Source organism: Tyto alba, unplaced genomic scaffold, assembly GCF_018691265.1.
Source record: "Tyto alba isolate M040663 unplaced genomic scaffold, T.alba_DEE_v4.0 Super-Scaffold_14, whole genome shotgun sequence".
Classification (NCBI taxonomy): Eukaryota; Metazoa; Chordata; class Aves; order Strigiformes; family Tytonidae; genus Tyto; species Tyto alba.
In genome coordinates, this window is record NW_024881276.1 from 13,715,077 (window position 1) to 13,730,022 (window position 14,946).

At 37.2% G+C, this 14,946-nt stretch overlaps 1 protein-coding gene across 6 annotated transcripts in view; it reads right to left on the reverse strand.

Annotated features, from left to right (window-relative positions):
- The window catches only part of SH3KBP1 (SH3 domain containing kinase binding protein 1), a 229,800-nt gene that overhangs the window by 109,457 nt on the left and 105,397 nt on the right, over positions 1 to 14,946 (reverse strand). For all 6 annotated transcript variants that reach the window (XM_042788560.1, XM_042788563.1, XM_033010036.2 and 3 more), the window contains one exon: positions 6,344 to 6,450. In XM_042788560.1, coding sequence (XP_042644494.1) covers positions 6,344 to 6,450 — 107 coding nt within the window. The remainder of the gene's footprint in view (positions 1 to 6,343; positions 6,451 to 14,946) is intronic.

Here is a 14,946-nt window from a genome sequence, read left to right on the forward strand (position 1 = left end):
GGAAACTTTAAACCAAATACAGACTAAAATAACTCAAAATATACTGGTTTACTTTGTTAGAAAGTGAGTATTTCATCAAATTGTGAGATCCGAGCACACAATAATAAACCAGACTAGAAAGACAGCAAGAGGTTGTAATAGTTGATTTTACTTACAAATAATAATATAAGTAAGAAATAATAATGAAGTGCTCAAAATTGATACATTGGAAGTGAACAGCAAGGAAAATAATAGAGAGTTATATGGCTGAGACATTCAAACACACAAATAAGTTCTCAAAGGGGTGTACAGATGCTAGGACATTAAGCTGCTTAGAAATCAACAAAAAATTATTAAAATAAGCCTTAAAGTATAAAAATTAAAAAAAAAAAAAAAAAAGAAAGACATCAATTCAAGCCTTCAGGCAAACATAATAGTTCTATTTCAGACAGGGAATGCAGTTTTATTACGTAAAGTAACCAAAGAAAACAAAATCACTTTAGTAGGTTGCTAGGACCACAGAGGTTAAGATATTCCAAAAGTGAGGAAACGTTACTTTTTATGTTCATTAGGTTTCCTCTTCACAGCCAATACAATCTTCAACATCCCCCTTTAAAGAAAGAAGTGTCAGAGGGAGCATCAGCCTGACCTGCAGTGCAACAGACCTTGTTGCTACAAGCCAGGAAGCACCTTCCCTTAATGGAACTGGGCGGCCATCCCTGTAACTGCAGGGTGGGATACCCAAAAAGAGCAGGAAATGCTGAGGCCAACTACCAGCAGCTGCTTGTCAGAATATTTAGGACTGCCACAACTGCTTGATTACACCTTGCTATATAAATAATAGGCTAAAGTTGTTAAATGATTAAAATCTTCAGCTCTTTGGAGTCACTGATCTAAAGTGTATTTCCAATAAACTCCTGTGTCTGCCTATTCCACAAGCTTTTCTACAATCTGTAGCTTTGCCTATTAGGCTGACAGACTACTTACAGCTCAGCTAGGGCAAATGAGGGAGGCTTTGAGTCAGGGAAAGTTTCAGGTGGAAGAAAGTCTCCCTGGATCACAACAGAGTCTTTCTGGGCTGTTAAAATTAAAACACAGTCCCAGGAATAACAGCAATGCCAGAGGAAGGCAACAGGAAGGAGAGAAGCCCAAGGTCAACAAATTTTATTTTGCTTACTGAGAACTAGAGGACAGAAAGCAAAAGAAAAAACTCCCTTATTTTATAAATTCTCATGGAAGATCTTGAGCTTGGAGGACAAAAGCAATCGTATGTTGAAAGGAAAATAAAAACATAGATTCCCAAGAAGCAAAATAAACAAATCATATTCACTGCCAATGGGAAAAGAAATTTTGGAAGCAAGACCTCAACAGAAGATGGTGCCTACAGTGCCACTTGATGGTTTATTCTGGGAGTGCATTCAGAGAGAGCCATACCCATGAGATGTCAACCAGCCCCTGGGCTTCTGCTTACAGCACATCTGGAAGCTGCTCGACTCTGGTTCAGAAGGGAAGAATTAAAAACTGCACAAGTACCTTGTATTAGGGGATCTTTTCAGCTTCCAAGTTCTTTATTTTACAATATCAAAATGTGCTTTTGGATTTTTTTCATTTCTTTTTTGTGGTTTGGGTTTTTGTTAGGGTGTTGGGTTTTTTTTTAACATCATCTTCTAAGTAAGAAACTGAGGGACAGAGAAAGTAATCACATAGAACAGGAATGACCCTAAAAAGAGTCAGCGGTATTTGCATCCTTATTTCCACAAAAAAGCCTCCTACCACATGGACTAATCAAACAAGCAGTAGTCACAGAAGTTCTTGTGAACCACCTTTTGGAAGAGGATCAGGAAAAACACCTTACCAGAGCATTTCACAGAAAAGTAACTGAGGGACATGCAACCCCAGCATTCACTCCCAGCTGTTCTCTTGCGGTATTACATAGTTCTGTATTTGTGGCACAAACCATCCCCTTGCCACTATTAAATATTCCCCTTTCAACTCTACAGCTGTCAAAATAAGTTACTGTAAGGAAAGTTCATCTCAATCCCCAGTGTTTATCCTGTTCTTGGAAATGGGCAGAACCACTTTATCTCATAACAACCAAAAAAAAAAAACCCACCAACCTTACCCAAAAGAAGCAACAGATTTGTAAAAATTCAGTCTGCATTTTTATAATTTCAAATGAGTTACTTAAAGGACTTGATCATGTAATATATGTCAATGTTAACTAAAAGTCAAAGAATAAGCTCAATGGTATTACAGCATGTCTCAGTCAAAGACTTAGCTGTGATCTTAACTCCATGCACTACACATTGCCAAAGCTGACTTCTCATCAGGATGAGGCCATAAGGTACATAGCAGCACAATGACAGACTAATTCCAAATGAAAGCAGGCTCAGAACTGTTGAATGACATGCCAGATGACCTTACTCTGATGCTACAGGTTAATTGTCTGGCATTCCATGAAAGTCTAAGGGTGAAAGTAATTGGAATTCAGATATTTGCATTTAATAAGACAATTAGTTACAGTTGTATTTTGGGACAACTGTAATTAGAGTTATACCTAATGAACTAAGAGAATGACAAGCAAAAAGCTATCAATCACACATTGAATGTGAACATAAACAATGATGAAAATGCTTCTCTTGTTCGTTTCAAATGTACTTTTAATTTAAGTTTGTGAATTAATGTCTCATGGGTATCAGTGTCTGTGCAGTTATGGAAATCTCTAGTTTAACAAGCATTTTATCTATTGTGATGACTGTTTGATCTTATTATAATTAATTTCTAACTATTTAGAACAAAGAGGAAGGAACTGTGAATTCTGAACATATACAGCCTCTCAGGAGATCTGATGACAAGCCTAGAATCTCAAAACTCACACTTACTGTCGCTGTTGTTTCAATCCACTGTACAGCCCCAAACCACTTCTGCCACAATGGGAATTTCCAATCGTATCTACTACAATCACAGACATAAAAACTCTTCAGAAAGTATCTTATCCAATCTGTTGGCACCAGGAAGAAGGATCTGGGGCAGCTTGAGATGCTACTACACCTCAGGTGTTGGTTAGCACCCTGAAGCAGAGGTGGGAGAAGGGAAGATATCCTCATCCTCAGCATGCCACCATGTGGTATCAGTGTAACCCATTTTCACTGGGCACCTGAAGAAACATGCCTGGGCACTGATGAAGGCAGCTGAGGAGGAGACTTACATTCCCTTCTGCCAACCCTTTGCTGGAGACCATGACCTTCAAGGGGTAGGAGGAGGAACAGAACCCATTACTTTAAGGATGAAGCCAAATTAGCACAGTACAACAGGAACAAGCTTTTCTTTGCAACAGGAAAAGTTTACTGAGTTGTCAACCAGAAACTACATTTTAAACACATTTTTTTGCTAAATACCCATATAAAGATATATAGACAGTATTTTGATCTAAACAGTAGCCAGTTTAGTTTCCTGTAGGTCAGTTAGGAATCAATTTATTTTCAACTAAAAAGAAATCCACAGAGATTTGAAAATATTAATCTAAGTCAATTTAAAATCAATTCATTCAACTGGTGCAACTTTATTAGGAGGATACAATAAAATACTACCTATGGGAATATGAGACCTTTTACTCATGAATAAAAAGATGGTGTAAGAAAGGAGCAACTGGAAGTGGAAAGTGAATGACAATGTTCCAATTACCCACCGAACCACCATAAATAAAGCTGAAGATGCTATCATCCAGTTTTTCATCTTGAGTAATGATAAACAAAATTGATATTCTGTAAGAATTGCCCCCAATTGTCACCTATGTGGGGAAGGTAGGGGTAGTGTTTCTGTTGTTTTGGGGAGTATTGTACAGTAACACCGCATGATTCTGGCACTTGCAAAAAAATCTCCATTTTCACAACTGAGGAAGCTGCATTTTTTAAATAAGAAGTTCCTCACATCAAACATTTATAATTTGAAATAAGGAGCATGGTATAATGACATAAACACTATGAATCCTATTTAAATGCTATGAGTCTTTATTCAGCATAAGCAGAAGGGTAAACAAAGAAGTCAGTACATTGGTTGGTGCAGCTTTCTACATCAAATAAAGTTCCCGTTTCAAAAGAAAAATCTTGCCTTTTTCAATAAATTAACACTACTATGATAAGGTCAGAAGAGGAAGTAATAACAGCAAGTATTCAACAACAACTGCTTGGCATCAACCATGATTGAAAATAAAGGTCATACAACAACACTTCCTGAGGTGCTGAGAATTTTTTCTGTAAATTCCTTTATTTTCCCTCTTCTACTAGCTGAACTAGTTTCACCGAGAAGAGTCAGACAATGTCCTGGATCACCTGAATGCACCAAATGATGCCTGAGACAGAATTTGTATTTCAGTAGCTGACAGAACAGGCTAATTTGTAAGGCTGAAGTGGGCACAGCCTCACCTGTGGCATCTGTTCTTTGGCATTTACGTGTGGCCTGCAGTTCAAGCTAGCCATGAGAAATCCTCTTCCACACTACAATAAAACTAATTTCCGTATGACGTTCTTTAGGACTGCCAATCAGAAAAGCAGCCCTAGAAAATATATTTTCTTAAACCTTAGAATCAGGAAGTTGCCAATGCTTTCTTTAACAGTAGCAATTCAAGATACAATTATGAGTTTAAGACTAAGAAGTCTGTAATTGGCAATCCAAGTGGTTTTCAAAAAACATGCCCTTAACTATAAGCACATGCATGCAAGTACAGGAATGTTTCACTTCTATAGTTCTGTAACTTTAAATTTTAATGCAAACATTTTCAGACTCATTTGGATTTAAATAAATCTGTTATTTATAGTTAAGTTGTTCAAATTTATAGAAGTCAAGAGATGCACTTCATGAGAGAAATCTAGTGTCTCATCTAAATTATTTAATCATACAATTCATTCGGTAGAGTTAATTTGTTGGCTGGATACTAGGAAGAGGTTTTATTCCATCACTTTACTCTTGAAAGACACAGACTTAGAAGTTTTAAGTAGGGCAACTGATGGAAGATATTTGTGTGGCCATGTGAGGTCAAATATACTTCAAACTGTGCAATGAAAACAGCTCATATGCTGCCGTGAAAGTCATTATAGTATCGAGTTTGCATAATCAAAATATGCTCTTAAATATCTTACAACCTTGACATCCCCTACACAACTCTGCTCACAGACAGAATAAGGTTAGTCAAGTGACACATCATCTCTGATTCCAGGAAGAACAACGTGCAGAGCTGGTGTGCACAGCTATATAGAAGGCAAACCAGCGATCACTAAGGTTCTTACATTCAGATGTGAGAACTTAATCTCTCAAAAGAAAAAGCTGGATGTCATGTAGGTTGCAGCAGAATTTATATTCTTTTAGAACTGATTTCTTAAGTGACAGATGCAGGAAAAAGAAAACAAGGATATATAATCCTATATCCTTGACAAGAAAATAAATGTTGACTTATTAGCTGCTGAGTGACAGGGGAAAAAAAATCCTACAAATAAATGATACAAGCTGAAACACACCTTTTATTGGATGCTTGAGCAGACTAAGGTCTTAGATCTTTTTAAACCTAAGTCAGGACTAAACAAGTTTGAATGCATTCTGCTTAAAGGATTCACATTATCATTTTAACTTTTGGTCCTCATGCTATTAGGCTCAAGAAGATATTTCTAAAATCTCTGATGGAACAAAACTGAAGGTATTGGGAACAAACAGCATTCCTTGATCCTGCAGCCGGATTCACCCACGCAAAGAAAATTTATGTATCTTTGTCCAAGCTTTTGTAATTTGTTCCCAGTCCTTCTAAGAGATGTCCATTCATTTTCCACCCCAAAAATGTGCATCTTGAATTTCTAAAGAATTTGTTGGGTTTTTTGTTGGGTTGGTTTTTTTCTTTTTACACTGATTAGACTAAAATGAAATTGTTAAAGATGACAAAAGGTGAATGTCATGGCTGAACTCCAGAGGGCTTCAAGTAAATTTCTTAAATGTATTTAACTCTGTAAAGATAATTCTTCCTTGTGGCTGGCTTACTAAAGCTGAGAAAAGCTTTTTCTGCTATAATCTTGGCTCTTCAGAGATATAAACTCAATAGCCCTGAAGCACAAACTTTCCCTGAACAGAACTCAGAAGTGTCAACTGATCAAGTAAAACCAGCAGAAGTGCTACAGGGAAAAAAACCCTCATGAAATCCATAAGCAAACAACCACATCCCCTCACCCCCAACAGAAACCCAATCCAGACACGACAATATATCAGAGAAGAAAAATATCTGGTTTAAATTAGGTCTCAAAAAACACTTTATCTAAGAGCTTAGCATGCACAAGATATGTCAGAACTGCATGTGTGTGTATTCCATTAAAGATCTGCTTACCTCTCCCACAACTTCAATGATGTCACCAACTTTTAATTCCAGTTCATCTTCATTTTGAGGCATATAACTGAAAGCCACCTGACATCTTCTTCTTCTGTTTCTCTCTCCTGGTGAAAATGAAGGAAACAGGAAATTGTAAAACAAACCAAAAATTCCATGCCAAACACAAGATAGGGGGAATGATTAAAGATGAAATATTATTTTTTGAGCACTATTAGAAGAATCTGAATGCTTGCAATGCTTAGTGTATCTGCCTATAATTAATTTACAAAAAAAAAAGGGTGAAGATAAGATTTCTGGTGCATATTATTTCTTTCAACTATTTTTATAATTTAATGCAATTAATAAATGAAAATAAATTGTGGGGATTTTTCTCCTTTCTGTAACATTATTCAAGAGCCAAAATTTAACTAAGAGATTGTGCTTCCTAGTGACAGTGTGGACAAACTTTACCCAGAGAATCTTTCCAGCTGTATTTGCTACAATTTCTTTTCTAGTCTAATGCTCTATACACTTGGTGTAGGCAAATCCAGAAATTGGAGAGGTGAGAAAGGGATCAAAAACGTTGTGGCATTATCTCATATGGAAATAAGCTCTCAACTGATTATTTTGTCCTGGATCTTTTTCTCCATAATTCTTTCACAGGTGTACAAATATCTCACTAATCATTTTTAAATTTATGTTATTTTACATATATATACACATACAGATATATATGTATGTATATATGTATACACACATACTTGTAAGGTGCGTATTTATGAAATAATATCAGATTAAGGAGAATAGAAGGAAAACGCATCCTAAAGGACCCCAAAGCTTCATGTGTCATTGGGTTAGTGGGGTTAAGACAGGCTAATTTTGATAATTGGCTAGCTACTGGAAATTATGTTACCAGCCATCCTTCTCTTCAGCTTGGATGTCCAGGCTCCCATGAGAAGTTGGTATGAGGGTGCAACTTTGGATGCTTGACTGGAGAAAGGCTTGAATTCATAAACTCTGAATAAGAGTAAGACCCCTTACTTGACCCTTCTGCCACCACAGTTTTAAGACGGACAGATAAATGAAAAGATTCAGTTACTGAGCTTTTGTTTGCGAGATCTGCTGGCTTACATATAATTATAGTCATATGTTTTGTAGCACAGCAGATGAGAGAACTTCCCTAAATCAAGTTGCCAAAGCTTGCTGCTCAGCCTCTATTAGCTGAAGGACAACTTACTGATATGAATCATGACCATGTTGGCATGTGGTGGAGGAGGAGAAGGTAGGAAGAGATAAATCATTCAAAACACAGGATTCACTGATTGCTCTCTCATCTCTAGAAGATGTGCAATGTATAAACCATAATATTTCATTTTATTTACATATATATATCCACACAAAGATATATACACACACTCTATACAAGTAAATGTACTTTCCCTTATACGAGTTCTCTTAACTGTTAAATATGCTCTATACACACCAAAATCAGTTGTGCAAACACTGTCCAAGAACAGCCTTAATCTGACATTAAATTACAGAAATGGATCTTATGGTCAGTTTATTATTTCCCCTGCAACATTTCTTGACAATTCTGTTCTAGAGTGAACAGTAATAAAAAACTACAGAACTTTTTTTTTTTTCTAATCTATGAATTGAAACTAGAGAAAGAAGGGAAAAGGGAAGCCACTGAATTTGGCTTTCTGACAATTATTTTTCATAGCCACTGCAATCATGCATGAATGGCAGTTTTTGAATGTTAAAATTAATACCTTAATGCACTGCAACCAAACTCACTCAAACTGGCTTTTTTCTACGTACAGATGACTGTTCATTCTTCACCATCAAAACTAAAATGGTCCTAAATTGACAACTTTACACAGCTGCATTCAAAATAATTTAAATATAACACACACTTCTTTCATTGTGCAAGAGGCTGGCTATTTGCCCTAAAGGTAACATTCACACTGTGATTTCTAACATCAAGTAACAACTGATTTGCTGATGCTGCCTGATATGACAGATGTCAGTTGACACCCTATTTAATAATCAACATTTTGTGACTCTTGACGAATATTTCTGAGATTGCTAAGAGAGTAAGAAATAAACACAGTTCTGGATGTCAATAACAGAACTGTATGAATCCTTCCCCCTCCCACCTCATAACGTTTTCTTATTACTGTCTAGAAAATCTAGTGAAAGTCTGCATTTATCTCCATTAGTCTCATGATTGTCTCACTGTTCTCCCTCTCTTCCCAAATCTTTCTCTAAAGAATACTGAAATGGAGAGTAGCAAGCCAACAAGAGGCACAAACTCTATTTACCAGCGAGTTCCTCTCTCTGGTTTAATGCAAGAATACATATTCAGCAGCAATTCCCTTTAGTTTTAAGAAGGTGCTGTGGGATCCCATGTGCACGCTAACGCTTGGAGCACTTGAGTAGAGCATGAGTTGTGTGAAGAGCCCTGCAGCCAACGCGTATCTCGTTTTCCTATACTAAAGCAACCTGGATAATGTAGCAGTATGAGTTTTCTAAGAAACCAGAGCTGAGAGGAAAAGAAGTCAGAGTAACCAAGTTGTGTGTATACAAAAACCATTAGTAAAGAAAAACTCTGGTTTTCAAATGCAATATTCCCACCCCAGCATCACCGATTTTTTGTCTGTTTCTTAACTAGCACAAAGTCTCCAAAGGCAGCATGTTCAGGAACCAGAAGGACCAAATGGAACAACTAACAAGCAGTTTAAACAGAAACATTCTCACCATTTCCCCTTTTGCTAATATTGCCACTTGTTGCAGAGTATTATTACAGTCTATGCTTTAACTGCTAATCTTCTGAGAATGAACTGGCACACTGTGACTTTAAAATGTAAGTAATTCAACCAATTCATGTAAATTTAATTTTAAACCATATAGGGCAGCAATTGTACAATGAAGATCGCAGATACTTTCTAATCTAATCCATTATTTTTTCACTTGTAAATTGATAAAGACAATATTTTGTAGGAGGTTTATTGCATTTTTCTCCACACTTGAGCATAAACTGAGTTACCTGTAAGTGAAAAGTTACTGTGTGGTGAAAAGGCAGGTAATAAAGCCAGTACTTCAAAATCAGAAAATGTGTCCCTCGAAGACCTCGCTGGGTTTTGAAAGGCTTAAAAGAAATAAAAAAAAATTAAAAAAATATACAAAAAAAAAAAAAAAAAAAAAAAAAGGAGCTGTGAACTTTTCCTGGCCTATGTATAATAATTTGTATGTAGCAAGTAACCTGCTGCAGGTAACACCACACTGCGCTCTGCCTCTCTGCCTCCTGGTTGCAGTTCCAGGCTTTTTCATGTCCTGTAGCTGTGGCACAACTTTAGAGGTGTTTTGAAGGCAAAAGGCCTATGAGCTGCAGGTCAGAAACTAACTGAGCTACATTGTATTCAGGACAAGCTATCATACAGAAATAACATCACTCACCCTTGTAAAAAAGACTGGCTCCCATTTAAATACTTATAATAAACCTCAAGGGAAAAGAAAAAAAAAAAAAAATCACACGCCTAGTTTGTGCTGTCAGTTCTCAAGCCAGGCGGCTACAGAGAATTTGCTGTGCACGTGTAAAGGGGCTGACAAACCAGTGACTGCAAAGCACAGTGCACCTGCAGTGATGGCACCAAGTCCTCAACAACTGTGCCACAGAGCATGCCAGGCTCTGCTCCGCTCCTTGTCAGGGCTGTGTCAGAAGCACGGAACCCTCAAAAAGCAGCTGCATATCTAGCAAGGCTGGGAAGAAAATGGACCTTGCATGCATTGCAAAAGGTGTCATGATACACCTTAAGAGCGATGCTGGTTGCCTCCTCACATGGTGCCATCGGACCCAGGAAAGGTCACAGACTGACAGTGTGGGATTAGGTGAAAAATATGGCAGCAGCAGAATAAATAGGAAGTAAACCATTTCAAAATGAAGTGGAATTTTCAAATCCAAACTACTTTTTTAACGTAAAACCTCTGTCATGAAACAGTTGTTTATATAAATGTGTGCATGTGTGAATGGGTTATATGGTGGTTTCTACAGAGCCTACTCTTCACTGCTGTCAATGTCTTTATTGCCTGTCCTGTCAGTGAAATCCACATGGTTAACTTCACTAACAGTAGGTCCATCGACTCTACATACTAATCTACTTTGTTTCCCACCGTAAGAGAACAAGTCCAGCAATCCTTTTCGTAACACAGTCCTATAGAGTCAAAAAACTACATTCAAATAAAACTAGAAACCAGTTCTAAATTTAATGTGCAAAAAGACAAAAGGCAACTATTGTACAAATAAGATGATGGATATGATTTTAGGTTATGTGTTACTGATTTTAATGATACTGATGGAGTTCTGGTACAGCTGTTTTGGACTGCCAGCCTAAATGGTTACTGTATCACCTTTTTTTTTTTTTTTTGGTTATAAATCACTGAATTGTATATATTAAAATGCAAATGTTAAGAAAAAGGTTGACCTAGAAGCTTACTTCTGAGAAAATATCTTCCTAAAACCACTACCCTCACTAGATGCTTTTGGGAAATTAAGAGTAACAGCTACTTAGCATTAAAAATATTAACTTATAAAATTGCTTTTTTAAACATATTTTGAAGATAGTGTTAAGAGACTTCAGATAAAGACTTGGTCATTCTTAATTCTCATGTTGATTCTGTCACTATCTTCCACAACACAAGGGCTCCACCATCTTATATCCACCCACTAGTAGAAATACAATTCTGATTTTAAAAGGCACCAGTTCCAATTTCCTTCTTTTCCTAGAGGATTTTGGCAGTACTTTTCTGACCTGGGATGTGACATGTCAATTCCAACTCTCTCATCACCTGAATGCTTTTGGATGGATGACAAAAAATCCCTGCTGAGGTCTGTTTGTTTCCTGTCTAGCAGAAAACAGAAGTAAGCTGGGTGTGAATATTTTAAGGGGAGGAAGGAGGGAAGTGTTGAGGTTTTTTGTTTGCCTGTTTTTTTTTGTTTTGTTTTGTTTTTTTTTTTTAAATTTGTGACATTCATATACCAGAGAAGAGAAAGACAAACTGCACGGAGGGGTGAGGGAAAATGGAATAGCTGAGGTGTTTCCAGTACTCTACCAACAAGTTCTGTAAAACTGCTGTGTTTTTTTACAAGCAGATGAACTGGGAAGTGCCCTGCTTTGACATGTGCAGCTGAATCATGATTGCAGGACTCCATTAAGCCACAATGCAATATGCCATCAGTGCTGGTAATATATTACTCTGAGTGTGTTAATGTTCTACTGTTACTCAGAGTAGGTTTTCTCTTGCTAGACTCCACAGCAATGCTTCCAAGTTTCAGCCATCTGGCTGCTGCTCTGAATTTTATGACCAAGATTTGTCTGTGAGGAACCTAAAAGCCTGGAAAGCACATTTTTGTTACACTCTTACATTTTAAGACATATGCACCATCAGAGTAACAGCAAACCTCATATTATTCAATGAACACAATCTTTTGATAAAAACATGCAGCGATATTTAGGCCTTTTATCGTGTATAAGTCTTTTGCACAACAGCAATAATTACTGGAAGCAACTTACAGCAACAACATAGCACTAGTGGTCATATGATTTTCGGAGAAAACCATTAATTAACTGACAAGTGGAGCACTTTCGCATACCACAGCAGGAGCCAGGCTTGTGCATTTGACAGACAGAACTACAATACTGGGAAGCTCAGATCGTTATTTAAGCCTAACCCAAAGGAGAAGGAAATGCTAGGAAAGTAACTGTAAACAAACTCAAAAGACACTTGTATAGATTAACCATACAACACCAAAATATTTTTATTTCTGAGCCTGAAAGTTTTAAAATTCATATAAAAGGAGTAGAAACTTCTGCAAGTGCAACATCAAGAATGCAGTTAAATCATTATAGCAAATTAGACAAAGTAAGTCCAAACTCCAACAGGAACACCTGGCCTTGCCATACAGGTGGCATATTTTATACTCTGTATTTTAGGGGGAAAGTGTAAAACACAGTATTAAACTACACATTAACTCAACCACATGCAGAACTGAAAATGTCTATGTCCATCAAAGCTACTAGTTCTAGTACCTGTATCTTCTAAACTTCACAGTGTAAATGATTATTTTGGATTAGCATTACAGGTGAAACATTCCATCACAAGATGAAAATTAGAACTTGGTGACAGGGTTTCAAACAGGCTTTTTAAACTGTACTTTAAAGGACAGTTACATGGTCCTGGTAAAGACTGGGCAAGCTCACTCAGCTTCTCACCTGCTTCCAGAGATGCAAAAACATTCCTCAGCAGCAAGTGGTGCCTCTGCACCAGCTTTGGCCAAATGATCCATTCTCTTGCCTGTTTCCAACAGTAACAATTTGTCGTTCTTGCCAATGCCTTTCACAAGCAGTACATTTCAAAGAGCAGCAAATGCTTCTGTCCTTATTGTAATGCTGGGTGAGCCAAGACATATTTCAACAGGGTGGCTTGCCCCAGTCACCCCTAACTTTGTGACCTAGTTCACTGCCACATGCGCTAGGTCCCACTGCCTGGCCCCGGGGCTCCCCACCATCCCTTACGCAATTAACACCTGTTGACACGAGGGGGCCTATTACCCAACACAACATCTTGCACTTGCATGTATATTTGGGGTTTTTTCTCATACACAGAAGACAACTTGCACAGATACATTACAAAAAGAGTTTGTTACACTGGCTATTGTATGATTCATTTGAAATGACTGTATATGGAGCTTTAAGAAGTACTGTAGGAAACAGGTATCTGTAGCAATAAATTAGCTTTTCTAAAGAACAAGAATAGTTACACAGACTTGAAATATTATTTCTTGGATGGCAGATGAAGTTGCAAAATGCAAGAACAGAAACACAACGAGATTTGTAAATGGCCCATGAAAGGCCTTTTCTCTTTCTGTTCTCATTGCATACATCTCATGTTTTCATGGGATAATCACAAAATATTATCCCCTTAGCCTGGCTTTCAGATAGAGGTTGACTACTTTGCTTTTTGTTGCTTTTTGTATTGATCTCTAGAGAAACCAACTGAATAAACCAAAACTAAACATGAATTGCCATTGCATCTTTCCCACTTCTCTTATGTTCCATCACATAATTCACACCACTTAAATTGCCTATGCACAGTAGTACTTCATAACATGCAGTAAATGAAAGCAAAAAGCTCTAATTTGTGGAACCACTGTGCACATTAAGTTTACTTTGTGTGCTCCTTTCTATAAATAAAGGCATCTAGATCAAACTACACAGATTCCTACACAGTAATCTCAAAAAATATTAACTTTGTACTACCAGCTTGCTTTCTCAAAGCTGACTTCTGTCCAATTTAACTAAAAAAAAATATTCCAGAACAGCTTTAAAAAGTATGCCTTTTTTCTTAAAGAATGTTAACAACTGTGCTACTTCATTTTTAGCTACCAGAGCATCAATACTTTTTGACACGTTCTCAAACCCTGTATTGATATTACATTGTAGGTCTTACTCTGACCTCTGCTACATCAGTTTCAGGTAAGCCTATCGTATCAGGAGAAAAAAACCCACAACACTGTCAAGATTTTATTTTCACTCCAACAGGTAACAACATACATTAAACAAATGCCTCAAGAAATGTTGAGAAGATGCAAAAAAATACAGCAACCAATTTTCTGGTTGCTGCACTCATGAGAGCTATTATACAATGAACACATGCAATAAATCAACAACACTTAAGAAAAAGCAAAACTGTCTTTCATACTAGGTGCTTAGAACATCAGTCAGATTTTTAACCTAGAATCTTGTTTTCCTCTAGAATATCTATACAATTTAAATATTAATTTTGAAGCCATTAATGGCAAACAAATTAAAAAAAAAAATATAACACATCCACAGACAGAGCAGACATTTCACTTTTCTGTTCAGCAGCTTTCTAAAATCTAGGAAACTACATTAAATTTGCTTTGGAACACAAGCCTGGACAAATCCTAAATTCTAGGAAACTAGCGTGTGAAGCTAGAGGAATCCCTGTAAAATGACTCACCCAGTCTGGTGTAAAGGGTCTGAATCTGCAACACCTGCACTGAGACAAGTAGTCACTTGGGCAGAAACACTCAGGCACGCGTCTCCCATGGCAATTAAGCCATGACAATTTCAAAACCTTGCAAAGACCAGAGCTGTGGCAGGGCTGCTCACTGGGCTGCTGACATGCACCAACTCAGCATGTGAGTTTATACAACTACCTGTCCTTCAGCTCTACTAAAAGGAAAACACACCGGGGGGGGGCCTCAATTGCACTCCTCATGTGAAGATTTGTTATTATTTCTCAGCGACCATCATAAAAATGCTATAATCCAAAATAACCTGCCGTTTTAAAGTACATGTTATGCTATACTTTGTTATTTGAGGGTTGCATAAGTGCTCAAGAATACATGTTCAGAAGAGCAATAAATAAATATGATAAATTGAAATAAATCAATTATTCTTGCTGCTGCTGGCCCTCTAAAGCCCCAGACACCATTAGCTCTATGACAGCTGAGCAGAAAGTAGGTTTCCCAAAAAGTGTCTCAGTACTGAAAGCGTAAATTAACATTAATTGTTCCACAACATCCTCAAAAATTA